The sequence below is a fragment of the Podarcis filfolensis genome, assembly GCF_964270895.1.
Source record: "Podarcis filfolensis genome assembly, chromosome: 3".
Taxonomy (NCBI): domain Eukaryota; kingdom Metazoa; phylum Chordata; class Lepidosauria; order Squamata; family Lacertidae; genus Podarcis; species Podarcis filfolensis.
In genome coordinates this window covers 8049179-8063521 of record NC_139606.1, presented here as the reverse complement: position 1 = coordinate 8063521, position 14343 = coordinate 8049179, and the positions used below count along the sequence as shown (strand labels likewise).

At 44.6% G+C, this 14343-nt stretch overlaps 2 protein-coding genes across 12 annotated transcripts in view; one reads left to right on the top strand and one right to left on the bottom strand.

The window, feature by feature from the left end:
* The window catches only part of ATP7B (ATPase copper transporting beta), a 54287-nt gene extending 41512 nt beyond the window's left edge, over positions 1-12775 (top strand). For all 11 annotated transcript variants that reach the window (XM_083606377.1, XM_083606384.1, XM_083606379.1 and 8 more), the window contains 7 exons: positions 3561-3759; positions 6420-6566; positions 6784-6926; positions 7368-7571; positions 7696-7813; positions 9929-10031; positions 11832-12775. In XM_083606377.1, the coding sequence (XP_083462503.1) occupies positions 3561-3759; positions 6420-6566; positions 6784-6926; positions 7368-7571; positions 7696-7813; positions 9929-10031; positions 11832-12099 (1182 nt within the window). In that variant the 3' untranslated portion in view covers positions 12100-12775. The remainder of the gene's footprint in view (positions 1-3560; positions 3760-6419; positions 6567-6783; positions 6927-7367; positions 7572-7695; positions 7814-9928; positions 10032-11831) is intronic.
* Positions 1-14343, bottom strand: part of VPS36 (vacuolar protein sorting 36 homolog) — a gene marked incomplete at its 5' end in the record, with an annotated part of 180141 nt that overhangs the window by 146357 nt on the left and 19441 nt on the right. The gene's annotated exons all lie outside the window — the stretch shown is intronic.

The following is a 14343-nucleotide window of genomic DNA, read 5'->3' as shown; positions in this document are numbered from 1 at the left end:
CTTTACAGCATTATGGTCGGAGCAAGTCTTTGGGCAGATTTCCACTTTCTTGATCTTTGATGCCATCCCACTAGTTATCCATATTTGGTCAATTCTAGTCCAAGTCATTTTTGCTTCAGAGAAAAAGGTTCCCTCTCTCTCGAGAGGGTTCCTTGTTCTCCAAATGTCAATCAGGTTCATATTATCAGTCATTTCAAAAAAGGTCTTAGGTAATCTCCCATCCTTGGAGATCACCTGTTTTTGTGCTTTGTCCATATTTGTAGAGACCACTCCGTTCATATCTCCCATTAATATTACATTGTAATCCAAAAAGTCTATTAGTGTCTCATGCAATTTCTTGAAAAATTCTGACTTCCCTTCGTTTGGTGCGTAGACTCCTATTATCAATAGTTTTTCTCCTTGTACTTGAATTTCAATTGCCAAATACCTTCCTTGTTCATCTTTAAGTATTAATTTAGGGGCCAACTTCTCCTTTGCATAAATCACCACTCCTCTTTTCTTCACTTTGTCCGACGAAATAAATTCTTGTCCTAATCTTTTATTAATAAGTAATTTTCGATGTACTCTAGTCACATGGGTTTCCTGTAAACAAATCAAGTCCAATTGTTCTTTTTTTAAGATGTGAAAGACTTCTCGTCTCTTTCTAGGAAGATTCAAACCATTACAATTCCAACTTAGAAAGTGCAGAGACATCTTGTTATTTATTTGGTTACCCCTCCAACAGCACCAGGGAGATCTTCTTCTGATGATTTTTTAGCTCCAAAAGATAAGTTTGAGATATCTGGTAAATTTTCTAGGTCCGTAGGTTCCGCCGTTTCCTTGAGAAGATCCTCCTCATTCCTTGTCATGAACTGTTCTTTATCTTGCACTGTTTTTATCTTGATTTTCTTTCCTTTGTAGTTAAAAGACAGGCCTTGTGGGAACTCCCATCTGAATAGTATGTTATTCTTTCTCAATAGAGTGACCAAATCCTTGTAGTGTGTCCTCGCTTCCAGGATATTTTTAGGGATATCTTTAAAAATCTGCACACGCGAGTCTTCAATTTCAAGAGCTGTTTGAAAATGTAAATTCAATATCTTATCTCTCTCCTCCTGAGATCTCAGAGTTATAAGGCAATCTCTTGGGCTCTTTCTGTTCTGTTTCCTTCCCAGTCTGAAAGCAGTTGTTATCTTAAATTCCTCCTCTTTCAAGCTGTCCTGCCAAAAATCCAGAAATTCTTTTGTCAAATAGTCTATCAAATTATCCTTTTCATTTTCTGGAATCAATCTCAGTCTCAAATTTTTATTTTTTCTCTGTAATTCCAATAAGGACAGGGCAGCATCATGTTCTTCCAGCTTTTTACAGACTGGTACTATCTTTTCCTGTGTATTTCCTGCAGAAAGTTTTGCTTCCTCCGCCGAAATTTTTGCCTCCTCTGCAATCTTTCTAGTTATTTCATTCTCTTGAACTAATTTATTTATAGTCTCTGTATTCAGATCCAATTTTGTTGATAATTCCTTCAACTGTTTGGAATTTTCAGTGCTCTGCTTTGTTAGCCCTTCTAGAGTCTCATTTATCTTGACTAATGCCTTTGTTATTGTTACTGTATCCATGGAGGGAGTTAAAGGGGCTGCAGGTGGTACAATTGAAGCTCTTCTCTTTTGTTCAACTTTACTCTTAGCCCTTGTTATTCTCTCTTCTGTTGGGCCACTCATATCCCAAGGTCTTTCCCACGAGAATCACTTTCAGCTGGAAATTTCCACAAGTCTGTTCCTTACAGTGAAAAATAATGGCTATTTTCCTACAGCCTCTAGATGGAGCAGTTCAAAGCTTCCAATACAAAATAACATAAGTTCCCTTCCTAGGTAAACAAAGGTAGCAACCAAATATCCAATATCTTCCAAAATGTCAAATTGTATCTTTCCAAAGTTCCAAATTTGTAGCAAGTCAGGTCTTTAATTGTAATCCAGCAAAGCGCCTACTTTGTAGCAAGTCTCAAATGACAGTTCTCAGTCCCGGTAACTCACTCCCAGGCAGTCCTCCCCAAGGGTTTAAAACGGCAGAACTTTGCCCTTCTAAGCTTCTTTCATGCAGGTAAGACAGATCATAAATCTTCCCCCCCCTGCCCCTGCCTGCTAAGGGGGGGAACTGAGTCCAATGCCTGAGTCCGTCACTTTTAAAACGCTTTCTGTCAATTGCAGCTTCTTGTTTCGATGCTTTATTTACATGCAGTCCGGAGAAGGCAGACTTCCTTAATTTTTACCCTCTCCGCTTTCAGCCAATTTGTAGTAATTTCCTTTTAAATTTGTTGCTCAGTCTTACTCACGGTAGTCCAATTTGTAATCCAAATGTCAGGAAGAAGTCGGCGCTCTCCGTCAATGGCGACGCGGCTTCACTTCACGGGCTGGGTAGCGGCTCTCAGCACCACTCTGGGCAGCTTCCAACATATCTAAAAACATATTTAAACGTTAAAAAGCTTCCCTATACAGGGCTGCCTTCAGGTGTCTTCTAATGTAAGGTTACCAGGTTTTTTTCAATGAATCCGGGGACACTTTTCAGCTTCAATGGATTTTGTATGGGGACTGATTTGTAAATCCAGAGACTGTCCCCGGGAAAGGTTACATACCGTATTTTTCTCTCTATAAGACACACTTTTTCCCTCCTAAAAAGGGGAAATGCGTGTGCGTCTTATGGAGCGAATGCAGGCTGTGTGGCTATCCAGAAGCCAGAACAGCAAGAGGGATTGCTGCACAGCGCTCCCTCTTGCTGTTCTAGCTTCTGGCTTAGCCCCTCAATCCCTTCGCCCACCTCCCGGAAAAGCCCCCAAGAGCCGCGCTCCCTTTAAAGAGCTGCACAGAGCGTGTGTGCAGCTCTTGGGGGCTTCTCCCTCCTTGGGGAAAAGCCTGCAAGCGCCGCACACACACTCCACGCGGCTCGTGAAAGAGAGCGCTGAGCAGAGCCTGGGATGCATACAGGCTCTGCTCAGTGCTCCCTTTAAAGAATCTTTTTTTCCCCTTGCATTCCCCCTCTAAAAACTGGGTGCGTCTTATGGTCAGGTGCGTCTTATGGAGCAAAAAATACGGTAGTTGCTCATCTCCTTGGCGTCTGATGGGAGGGCTGGCGCCACTACCAAGAAGGCCCTCAGCCTGGTTCATATCTCATACATTTGGGGCAGTTTGGATTGTTTATGTTTGATGGTACTGAGAATCTTAAGTTACGTCACCAATTTTCAGATATTGGGGTGAGTTATGGGAGCCCTTGGCCTCAGGACACTGGCACAGAGAATTTGAATGTCTTTCTGCTTGTGCAACTTTCTGCTTCTTCCCAGTATCATTTAAAACTACAGTGGTACCTCTGGTTGCAGACTTTTTCCATTTCGGGGTGCTATTCGCAACTACAGCGCCTCTTCTGTGCATGTGTGCAGTGCGATCGAGTGCTTCTGCGCATGTACAAAGTGCACATATCGCTTATGTGCATAGTGAACCCGGAAGTAAACACTTCCGGGTTTGTCGCGTTCGTAAGCTGAAAGTCCGTAACAAGAGCAGAATGCAACTAGAGGTACCACTGTCCTTATTTTGCAGGAGCTGGGCAGAGAGATCCTCGGGTACTGCAGAGATTTTCAGGCAGTCCCTGGGTGTGGAATAAGCTGTAATGTTGGCAGTATTGAAGTCGTCCTGGGTGAGATGGAGCAGCTTTTGAGCCATCCAAATCCTCACCTTGGGGACATTGGCAGAGGCACCACAGATCCAGACCCACAGGCCCTGATCCCCAAACTGGAAGGTAAGTAAGATTGCAGCTATCAGTACAGCCGCAGGTTGCTAAATGAATGGTTCCTCAGCCGATAAGGTCTGACAATTGGATGTTTATCTTGACCATGTTCCTAGTTGCACATAATAAATGCAATCATTAAGCAGCTTTGTGTGCAAAATTTTAAGACTAGGCAAAACATCTTTCTTCTGGTTGATACTGGCCTCTGGGAAATGTTGAATTGCAGAAGAGACGAGGAAGAGTTAGGATTTTGAGCGACCACCTTGTCTTAATTACAAGTACTGGTGTTTAGGAAACTTCAGCAAAAATGTAGTCTTCGTTGCATTCTTAATCAAGCTTGTTAGGGTAGCATCTTACTACTAGGAAATGCATAAGAATCAATTATTAGTAGGTAGGTGGGGTAGCCCTAATCTGAATTATAGACCACGCAAACACAGCCGACTTTTCTAAATACAATACAGTGGTACCTCTAGTTACGAACTTAATTCGTTCTGGAGGTCCTTTCTTAACCTGAAACTGTTCTTAACCAGAGGCATGCTTTCACTAATGAGGTCTCTTGCTGCTGCTGTGCAGCCAGCACATGATTTCCATTCTCATCCTGGGGCAAAGTTCTCAACTCGAGGTAGCTCTTCCAGGTTAGCGGAGTTTGTAACCTGAAGCGTTTGTAACGAGGCGTTTGTAACTCGAGGTACCACTGTATTTAGGAACGTCAGAAACTGTCTTGTACCAAATCAGATTGTTTCCAGCTTGCGTATGCCCCATACCTGAGCAGTGTGGTTTGTCCCAGAAATTGCTTCCTTATTCTGCCTCCTCCATGGTGCAGAAATGCTCCAGCTAGAACTGTCTAGGGAGAGAATAGGTGGGCAGGAAAGACTGGAGGAAGCAAATATCTATCAATCCCCTTTTGACTTCAGCAATCCCTGACCATTATCCATACTGTCCATTGGGGCTGATGAAAGCTGGTGTCCAAAAACATCTGAAGGACCATAGGTCCTCCATCACTGGCCGATTTTATAGTTTTAACTCATTTCCATCTTGTCAAGTTCCTTGTACTTCTTGGCTGTGAGCCCTGGAAGACCTGCGCCCTTGCCTTGCAGGCCTTTTCCACCTGGCCTGGGAGGGCAGGGTCCTGGCTGACTCCAGCTACAGAAGCTGCAGCTGCTGAACAGACAGCTGGGGTGTTGTTTGGGGGGGGCTGCTGTTGCTGGGTTGTTGTTTTTTGTATCTTTATTTTAGATTTTGTTGTGATTTCTGCGGAAATTGTTCCGTTCAGTATTGTGTTTTGTAATGTTTTATTTATTGCATATGAATACTTTTGTTATAAGGGACGTGGGTGGTGCTGTGGTGTAATCTCAAGACAGGGCAACATTTATTCTGCTGGTTACTTTTTGATGGGTGCGTTTTCTTTTTACCTTTAAGTTATATGACTCTCAGGGTCTACCTCTGACAGAGCAATTATATATGCATGCCTACTCAGAAGTACGCAGATGTGGGTGGCGCTGTGGTCTAAACCACTGAGCCTCTTGGGCTTGCCGATCGGAAGGTCGGCGGTTTGAATCCCCGCGACGGGGTGAGCTCCCGTTGCTCGCTCCCAGTTCCCTCCAACCTAGCAGTTTGAAAGCCCGTCAAAGTGCAAGTAGATAAATAGGTACCACTCTGGCGGGAAGGTAAACGGCGTTTCCGTGCGCTGCTCTGGTTTCACCAGAAGCGGCTTAGTCATGCTGGCCACATGACCCAGAAAAACTGTCTGTGGACAAACACCGGCTCCCTCGGCCTATAGAGCGAGATGAGTGCCGCAACCCCAGAGTTGTTCGCAACTGGACTTAACTGTCAGGGGTCCTTTACCTTTTTTTTTACTCCCCCCCTTTTTTCCTTTTGTTATGTTGTAGTTATGTGTTTTTTATCATGTTGTAGGCTGCCTTGAGCATGGTTTGAACAGTAGAGAGGCTGCATACAAATAAAATTTTGTATGTATTTATGTGTGTGTGTATGTATAGAAGCTGTTGACTGATATTTGTAAGCTGTTGGGAGATCCCAAGAAATCCAGGATAAAAACTGACATTTGAGTCAGTTTTGGTCAGACAGTCTGATTTATGCTGATAGGGTTTTTGCGTTGACATTTAAAGTCTAGTTCGGACAGCAGATGATGTCTTCCCCACCCTTTCACTCCTCGGGGCCTGTTCTTTATACCTTCTCCACATTTGCTGGCATCAAAATTGGATAAGAGAGCAGACATGTGGTGAAAACAAGCCTCTTTGTAGGATTTGGTGACTTGCATGCCTCATCAAAGAAGTTTGGGGAATGGGGTGTGTGTGTGTGTGTGTGTGTGTGTGTGTGTGTGTCCCCACTGCCTTAAAAACATGGCATCTGTGTGTTTTTGATTCTGTCAGTCTGTGAAAAGATGTCCTACAAATCTATCTTCCGCATGTTGTAATTTTCCAAATGTCTTAAGTGTATGCTAGCAAAGTTTGATAGGCACAAGGTAACTGCTGTATTGTCAGTCAGTCAGTCCTGGCTCTCGCCTCTCCTACAGCGGGGGATAGTTGTGTCTGGCGCCTATCACAACAGATAACGTGGGACAACATGCTGTTCTCAAACGAGTCCTTCCCTGTAATTTTGGAACCCTTTTGCACTGTTAAGATTTCATGCCGTCCAATTTCTGTGCCTGGCAGATGCAGCAGCCCCTGTGACTTACTCTGTGTTGATCGGGAACCGGGAGTGGATGAGACGGAACGGCTTGCATATCTCCAGGGATGTTCACGAGGCAATGACCGGCCACGAAATGAAAGGACATACGGCTATACTGGTGGCCATAGATGGTACTCTATGCATTTAGACACATTTTCGCCGCCTGGCCAAGTGGCATCCAGCTCGACATGTCACATGTTGTGGGGAGAAGGGGGTGGAGGGGCTGCAGGACCAGGATGGCCAAAGCAGCAGCAGTGGGATGTCTCTCAGTTCCAGAGCTAGAGATGAAAATTGAGAGGAATAAGTGGTTTTGACTGGCTGAATATACAAGAGTCTTTTCTTCTGCAGGCTCACTTTGTGGCATGATTGCGATAGCAGACACAGTCAAGCCAGAGGCAGCTCTAGCTGTGCACATACTGCAAAATATGGGAGTGGATGTGGTGCTTATTACAGGAGATAACAGGAAAACTGCCAAAGCAATTGCAACTCAGGTATGCTTTCTGGGTCACTTACAGACATCTGTTGAACATTAATCTTGATGATGATGATGATGATTTTGCATGAAGCTTGCAGGGAGGCTGGATATCGGCTATTTTAGTCAGCATCCGTTCTGATTGGTTTGTGAGAAGCTTAGACCATGTTGCACCAAGCAGTTATCCCACACTTTTCTTGTCCCTTTTCTTATTGCAAAAAAAGTCTCCTGGAGGGGCGGAGCGGGTTTGTTGTGCAACAGCCCCAACTCAACTTGAATCGTGCAACCCAAATTTGCTGGTACAAGATTGAATCCTACCTGCAAATAGCGACAATCTGGGAACATTGGTGGTCTAAAAGGGGTGTTTTTCTGTGCATTCACAAGAGCGAAACAGACATGGACCTTTGTGCTGAATGAGTTGTCTAATTCATACTAACAGAAAGCATCTTTCTGCATATAGGTTGGAATCAGAAAAGTCTTTGCTGAGGTTCTCCCATCTCACAAAGTAGCCAAAGTCCAGGAACTCCAAACAGCAGGGAAGAGAGTTGCCATGGTGGGAGATGGAGTCAACGACTCTCCGGCTTTGGCAAGGGCGGATGTTGGCATTGCGATTGGAACGGGCACAGATGTTGCCATCGAAGCCGCAGATGTGGTTCTTATTCGTGTGAGCTGACTTTCCGTAAAACAGCATGGTGGTGCGGGGAGGTTTCTTGGGACATGTTCAGAAGTTTGGGGTTGCGTTTGCTCTTTAGGGGGAAAAAATATGTCCCTGATTCTTTTTGGTGCAGAACGACTTAATGGATGTTGTCACAAGTATCCGCCTGTCCAAGAGAACAGTGAAAAGGATACGAATAAATCTCATCCTGGCCTTAATATACAACCTCCTTGGCATACCTATAGCTGCAGGTAAGCTACTGTTATGATGGTTTTATAGATATATATAATATTTTTCGCTCTGTAAGACGCACCAGACCATAAGACACACCTAGTTTTTGGAGGAGGAAAACAAGAAAAAAAATATTCTGAATCTCAGAAGCCAGAACAACAAGAGGGATCGCTGCGCAGTGAAAGCAGCAATCCCTCTTGCTGTTCTGGCTTCTGGGATAGCTGCACAGCCTGCATTCGCTCCATAAGACGCACACACATTTCCCCATACTTTTTAGGAGGGAAAAAGTGAGTCTTATAGAGCAAAAAATACGATGTGTGTGTATACGATGTGTACACACACACACACACACACACATATATATATATATATATATATATATATATATATATATATATAGTTTTTCAGATTTTAACAATTTACAAACAATTATCAAACAATCAACATAAAAAGAGAATTCCAAAGAATCTCCTGAACTTCCCTCCTCCCCTTTGTGGGTCATTTTGTCTGTTAATCAAAATCTTTTAAATTTCCATTATACCCTACCCCAAATTCAACGTTGAACTACAAGTGTTATTCCAATCCTACTGATAATTTTAATTAGTTAGGATGGTTTTCAGACATCTGGGGTGGTGGAGGGCGAGTAGGGGATGAAGCTGTTTGGTTGATAGCTTAAAAGTAGCAGAACTGGGATTCTGTAGCCTACTCACAAAAGCTAGCATATTCTATCTCATGGTGACTTTATGTCCATAATCTCTTATCAATGGGAAGCAGGACTGTCCGAAAATGGCGGAAGGGGTAGTAGGGAGATACCGTATTTTTCGTTCTATAACACGCACCTGACCATAACACGCACATAGTTTTTAGAGGAGGAAAACAAGAAAAAAAATATTCTAAACCAAACAGTGGATGTATGATTTTTGTGGTTCGTGCTGTGGCCACAGACATGTGATCTGACGGTGAGTTTGGGGTAGCCCAATGCAAAAATCCTGAGGATCCATGTGGATCCGTGCTTTGTAACCACGTTTTAAGTGGGGAGGGAAGGAAAAGCACTCAAGGGACAAGGAGCACGCGTGGGGTGTGTGGAGAAGGATGCTGCTAATAATGCAGAAGAGGGGTATAAGGGGAGAAGGCTCCTCTCCTCTCCCGCTTTGCTCCTTTAAAACAAGCAGGCTCTGCTTCTCTCCCTCCTCCCCGGCTTAGAGAGCTGAAAAGCTTTGCTGCTATTTAGCGAGCTGAGTGGGGAGGAGAGAGGGACAGAGAGCACGGTTTAAAGCAGCCAACCAGACAGGAGCCGCTTACACCTGTGTAAGTGGCTCCTCTCCCGCTTTGCTGTTTCAAAGCGAGCCACGGAGGAGGGAAGGAAGGGGAACCATGGATCCTCTCCTCACGACTGCAGCAGATCTCCCCCCCCCCGCCACCCATAGGCATTCGCTCCATAACACGCACAGACATTTCCCCTTACTTTCTAGGAGGAAAAAAGTGAGTGTTATGGTGCAAAAAATACAGTAAGTGGAAGCGAGGGAACTTACATCTCAGCATCTCCCTCTTGTTGCTATGTAATTTGGGAAGAAAGACAGGCTGCTTTGCCCATCTGCATCTTTTGAGACCCTCTGTAACAGCCACATCCCAACCTTTTTAGCCCTTTCTACTCTAACCTGAGTTTTCCTGGAGCATGTCAAGCAGAAGACTGGCAACTACCATATTTTTCGCTCTATAAGATGCACGAGACGACAAGACACACCTAGTTTTTGGAGGAGGAAAACAAGAAGAAAAAAAATATTCTGAATCTCAGAAACCAGAACAGCAAGAAGGATCACTGCACAGCAATCGTTCTTGCTGTTCTGGCTTCTGGGATAGCTGCGCAGCCTGCATTGGCTCCATAAGATGCACACACATTTCCCCTTACTTTTTAGGAGGGAAAAAGTGAGTCTTATAGAGCAAAAAATACGGTAGTTTGTGTGGAGAGGAGGGGAAACAGTGCATCTCCTTTCAAACTGGAACTTAGTTTTGAGAAGGCAGAGAGCTGGTGAGGGGTTCCGTTTAACTGTTAAATTGACTTGGCTTACAATTATTTACAGTTATATATGTGTGAACAAAGAGGTTCTATGTGATCATATGTGTATTTGTATTAGGAGTATTTCTGCCTCTTGGGATTGTGCTACAACCATGGATGGGATCAGCAGCAATGGCGGCATCTTCTGTGTCTGTGCTGCTCTCTTCCCTGCAGCTAAAATGGTAGGTCTTCTCATTGATTTCCTCATGGCGTTGAGAGCTACAGCCAACTTGTGTGTTCTGAGTGTACCTAAACAGAATTTTGTATGTAGCTTCTCTAAAGGTGAAGAGTTCTAAGCCATTGGTGATGGTTGGGGCTGGCACCAGGTTTGAGGAGGTCCTGAACAAAATGCCGCAAAGCACCCTGACGGACTCTACAAAATAAGTTTACCAGGGAACAGAGGGGCAGGCAGGAGGGACAGATGGGTTGGGGACAGGCAACAGCACTCATTCCTGTGCTGAGAAGAGCACTGCAGTTGCTGCCATCTTTATCTCTCCAGAACATCCCTGGACCCTCACCTAGCATACTACTTTGGGCAGGGTTGAGCAGCATTGTAAATAATCTGTATGGCAGGAACTGCAATCCACCTGGCCAGGCACCTCATCACTGCAAAAACAATACATGCTAATGCTTTAGTTTACATTTCTATTGATTATTATACAGCCCCTATAAAAAAATACCTTTCTATATAAGATAATTTTTATTAACAATAATATGGAGCAATGCAGACAACACATAATGAGTATCGATCACTGGGTCCAAAGCAAAATAATAGTCGCGGCGTGTATAAAGCAGGAAATAATAGCATGTTAAGCTAAATAACCAAGCCAAAAAGATGTGTGACAAGGTCCCAAACCCTCCCAGGAAGTGGAATAAAGACACATGAAACAGTATTTTAGGTTAATGGGCGAAAAAGGCCACAACTTTGTTGGTTACAGAATGTGAGTGGTATTGGCTTAGGCATTGGAAACCACACAACTATATCTGACTCCTGCCCTTCCGCAGGGAGTCTTGGAAGGGTTAACCACCAGCAGGGGGATCCCTGCTGGTGCATATCAACTAGGGACTCCCCCAGGGTCACTGCTAGGGGTCATGCCATGGCACTAGCCCCCCATCTGGGGCTTCGGACAGAGACCACGCCCCCCGGATTCCTTTAATGGAATACCCTTGAATTAGGAGGGGTAGGTGATGGCCACTATCTCCCCTCACCTCTGACCGAATACTCCAATCCCTAACCACCAAATCTCACAAACTTGTGACGATTTGCCATGAGGTAGGTGAAAAAACAAAATGGCCGGTGCCAATTTGCCAAGTGGAAAAATTCCTACCAGGCCCCCTGGGCAACCAAGGTCCATAGCAAGGACAAGAAATAAAGAGCCTAACCTAAGGGAGGGAGGGAGGGAGGGAGAGCTGGCTGAGCAGGGAGAAAAAACAAGGGTGAGTCCTCAGCCGTGGGCAGTTTAAATAGCCCGTGCCATGCCCCCGGACCATCCGGATTGGACGGCCTAAGGGTGACGCGAGGACCAACCAATGACACTGGTGCTATCCTGCCCCATCCGTGAGGGGAGGGCTTGCTCCCAGCCTGCAACGACATCTCCCCGGGAACGGGAAATTGCTTTGCAGGGTGTTTAGGTTCCTCTGGGTGATAAATAATAAAAGAAATAAATATAAACCAATAGCATTAAAAGTCCCCCCCCCATCATGTAAGTTTATCAGCCAAAGTCAAGTACCATATCCTAGCACACCACTTGCGAGTGGTGCATCAGTTTGCATCCTTCCAATGTAACCCCAGCGTGGTTTATCATATTCTTACGGGGGAGAGCTTTGTTGCACTCTGTAAACAAAGGAAGCAAAGCTAATCCTGGTTCCATTTCAATATAGATGTCCCTTTAAAAAAAAGGGCATAGCCACTGACAAGCACAACTGCCATTTCTCTGTGTGAGCCTCTGACATTTGGAAGTCTGCGTTTTGTCTTTCCTTAGCTACAAAAAAACCGACATGGAAAGATACGAAGCACAGGCTCAAGGCTGCATGAAGCCACTGACTCCTTCCCAAGTCAGTGTCCACATCGGAATGGACGATAGGAGACGAGACCTTCCCCGACCAGCTGCTCGGGATGATATCAGTCAAGTATCTCTTTGTTCCCTGACATCAGACATACAGCCAAGACACTTGGGGAATTTCCTAGAGAATGAAGCAGACCAGTGGTCCTTGCTCACGAACCATCAAGATGAAGACCACTACATCTAAGAGTGCCGCATTTTGCAGCTGAGCCACAATGTTCGGGAGCAGGACTATTTTGCCTTGTGACTCTTTCACAGGAAGACTTGGGATCCTTCCAGTCTGCTTCCAGAACACCTGCAGTTTGTGCTGAGCATGGAGGAGACTGCCTTGATCGGATCCTGGTGGCTGAATGGCTCTTGGATGGCTCCTGGTGCCTCTTGGATCTCTCAGTCATGGCATGGTGTAACCAAAGTGTGAACAGAAAGATTTAGGGCGGAACATCCAGGCTTTTTACACACTGTATCTAAGTCCTAAACGTGACATGATAATATTTTACATGGACCAATTTTAGACATGAAAAGTGACCAAAACAGAAACTGGAGGCCGGCTAACTGTGATCAGAATGTTGATTGTTTCACTTGAGATAACTGACCCGGATGGTTGTACATCCATGGTAGGGGATGTGTTGCTCCCATCAGCCTCGGCTAGCATAGACAATGATCAGGAATGATGACAGATAGAGTCCAGCAACCTGTGGGGTGACCACAGCTTCCCTAAGCCTGCTCCACATCTCAATAGCAGAAAACAGGATTTTGTGAAATGGGGAAGATTGGTGTCTGAAAGAACAAGGGCCCTCACTTAATTTGCAGGTTACGTGTGTGTTATAAACAAAACAGAATTAAATTGATTTTGTTTAATGTGAGCTATAGTTTAATTTCCATTTCAACTGTTTTAACTTGTTACTTAGTCTCACACAAGGGCAAGTGAGTAGGGCAAATGCAAACCCTACTGTCTACTCCCATTGTAATGCGGAATGGATTTTTCCAGTGCACCAGAAGTTGCTGTCACGACAGTTTTGACTCCATTTATTAGTGTTGAATCCCAAGCTCCACATTTAGCCTGCACCCTACAGAAATAAAAGGTTTGTGTGCTTCAGAGAACAGATCCTGAGCATTCACAACATGAACAGTGAAATACAATTGGATGCTGTGATCTCCTAAACTGCTGAACCTTGCCCTTGCTACCGTACTAGAGAAATTTCTAGCCGTTGCTTTTAGAATGAGAGCAATCTCCCATGTGTTGAAAGCAAGCCCGTATTTTAATTTGAACAGTATTTCAAAGTGCTCACAAGGGAGCCGAGAGTACCAAACTGAAAGATAAATGCACTGTAGAGACCAATAAATAAATGCAAATGGGGGTTTCTAGGGAGTGGTGTGTCTAGAATTGTGAAATTACAATCTAGAATGTGCTGCCCAATTCACAGCCCTACAAAATTCTGTCAGTACCTACCAATTGTTTGAAAAAAGAAAGTTACATTAATATAGTAGGTTGTTTTCAAGGAACTACCTAAGTGGTCCTACATGGCACTGATCTCCAAACACATCATCCACAGATACCCAGATCAGAATTGGATTGTAGTGTTCAAGCCTTTCCCAAGGCCACAATTTCAAGCTGTCTGGTCAATGAGCCTCAAAATGTTCCTTTTCGCTCGCCGTAACATGAGCTTCCGGGATCTCAGAAGAGGGAGTGCCCTCATCACAGTGTGAAATGCTGCAGGTTCCTCCCCAGATAGTGGCCCTGTCTTCTCTTGATGCCCTCCTATCTGGTGTGTTCCCTACACCATTGGACTGGAGAGGCAGTTGGTTCTCCAGAAGCCATGGAGAAAGCACCTGTGAGGGTTTGGGCTCTCAATTCAATAGACTCTGCTGCTACTGCCACCACACCTCTACAGTGGGCTTCTGTTTGTCAGGTTCAATTGTCCTCTGGACCAGTCAGATGCCAGTTTTGTTTTGTTTTGTTTTTAAATGGCTCTAGTGCATAGACCTTCAAACTATATGGTTTGAAGCTCAACATCAAAAAAACGAAGATCATGGCCACTGGTCCTATCACCTCCTGGCAAATAGAAGGGGAAGAAATGGAGGCAGTGAGAGGTTTTACTTTCTTGGGCTCCATGATCACTGCAGATGATGACAGCAGCCACGAAATTAAAAGAGGCCTGCTTCTTGGGAGAAAAGCAATGACAAACCTAGACAGCATCTTAAAAAGCAGAGACATCACCTTGCCAACAAAGGTCCGTATAGTTAAAGCTATGGTTTCCCCAGTAGTGATGTATGGAAGTGAGAGCTGGACCATAAAGAAGGGTGGTCGCCAAAGAATTAATGCTTTTGAATTCTGGTGCTGTAGGAGACTCTTGAGAGTCCCATGGACTGCAAGAAGATCAAACCTCTGCATTCTTAAGGAAATCAGCCCTGAGTGCTCACTGGAAGGACA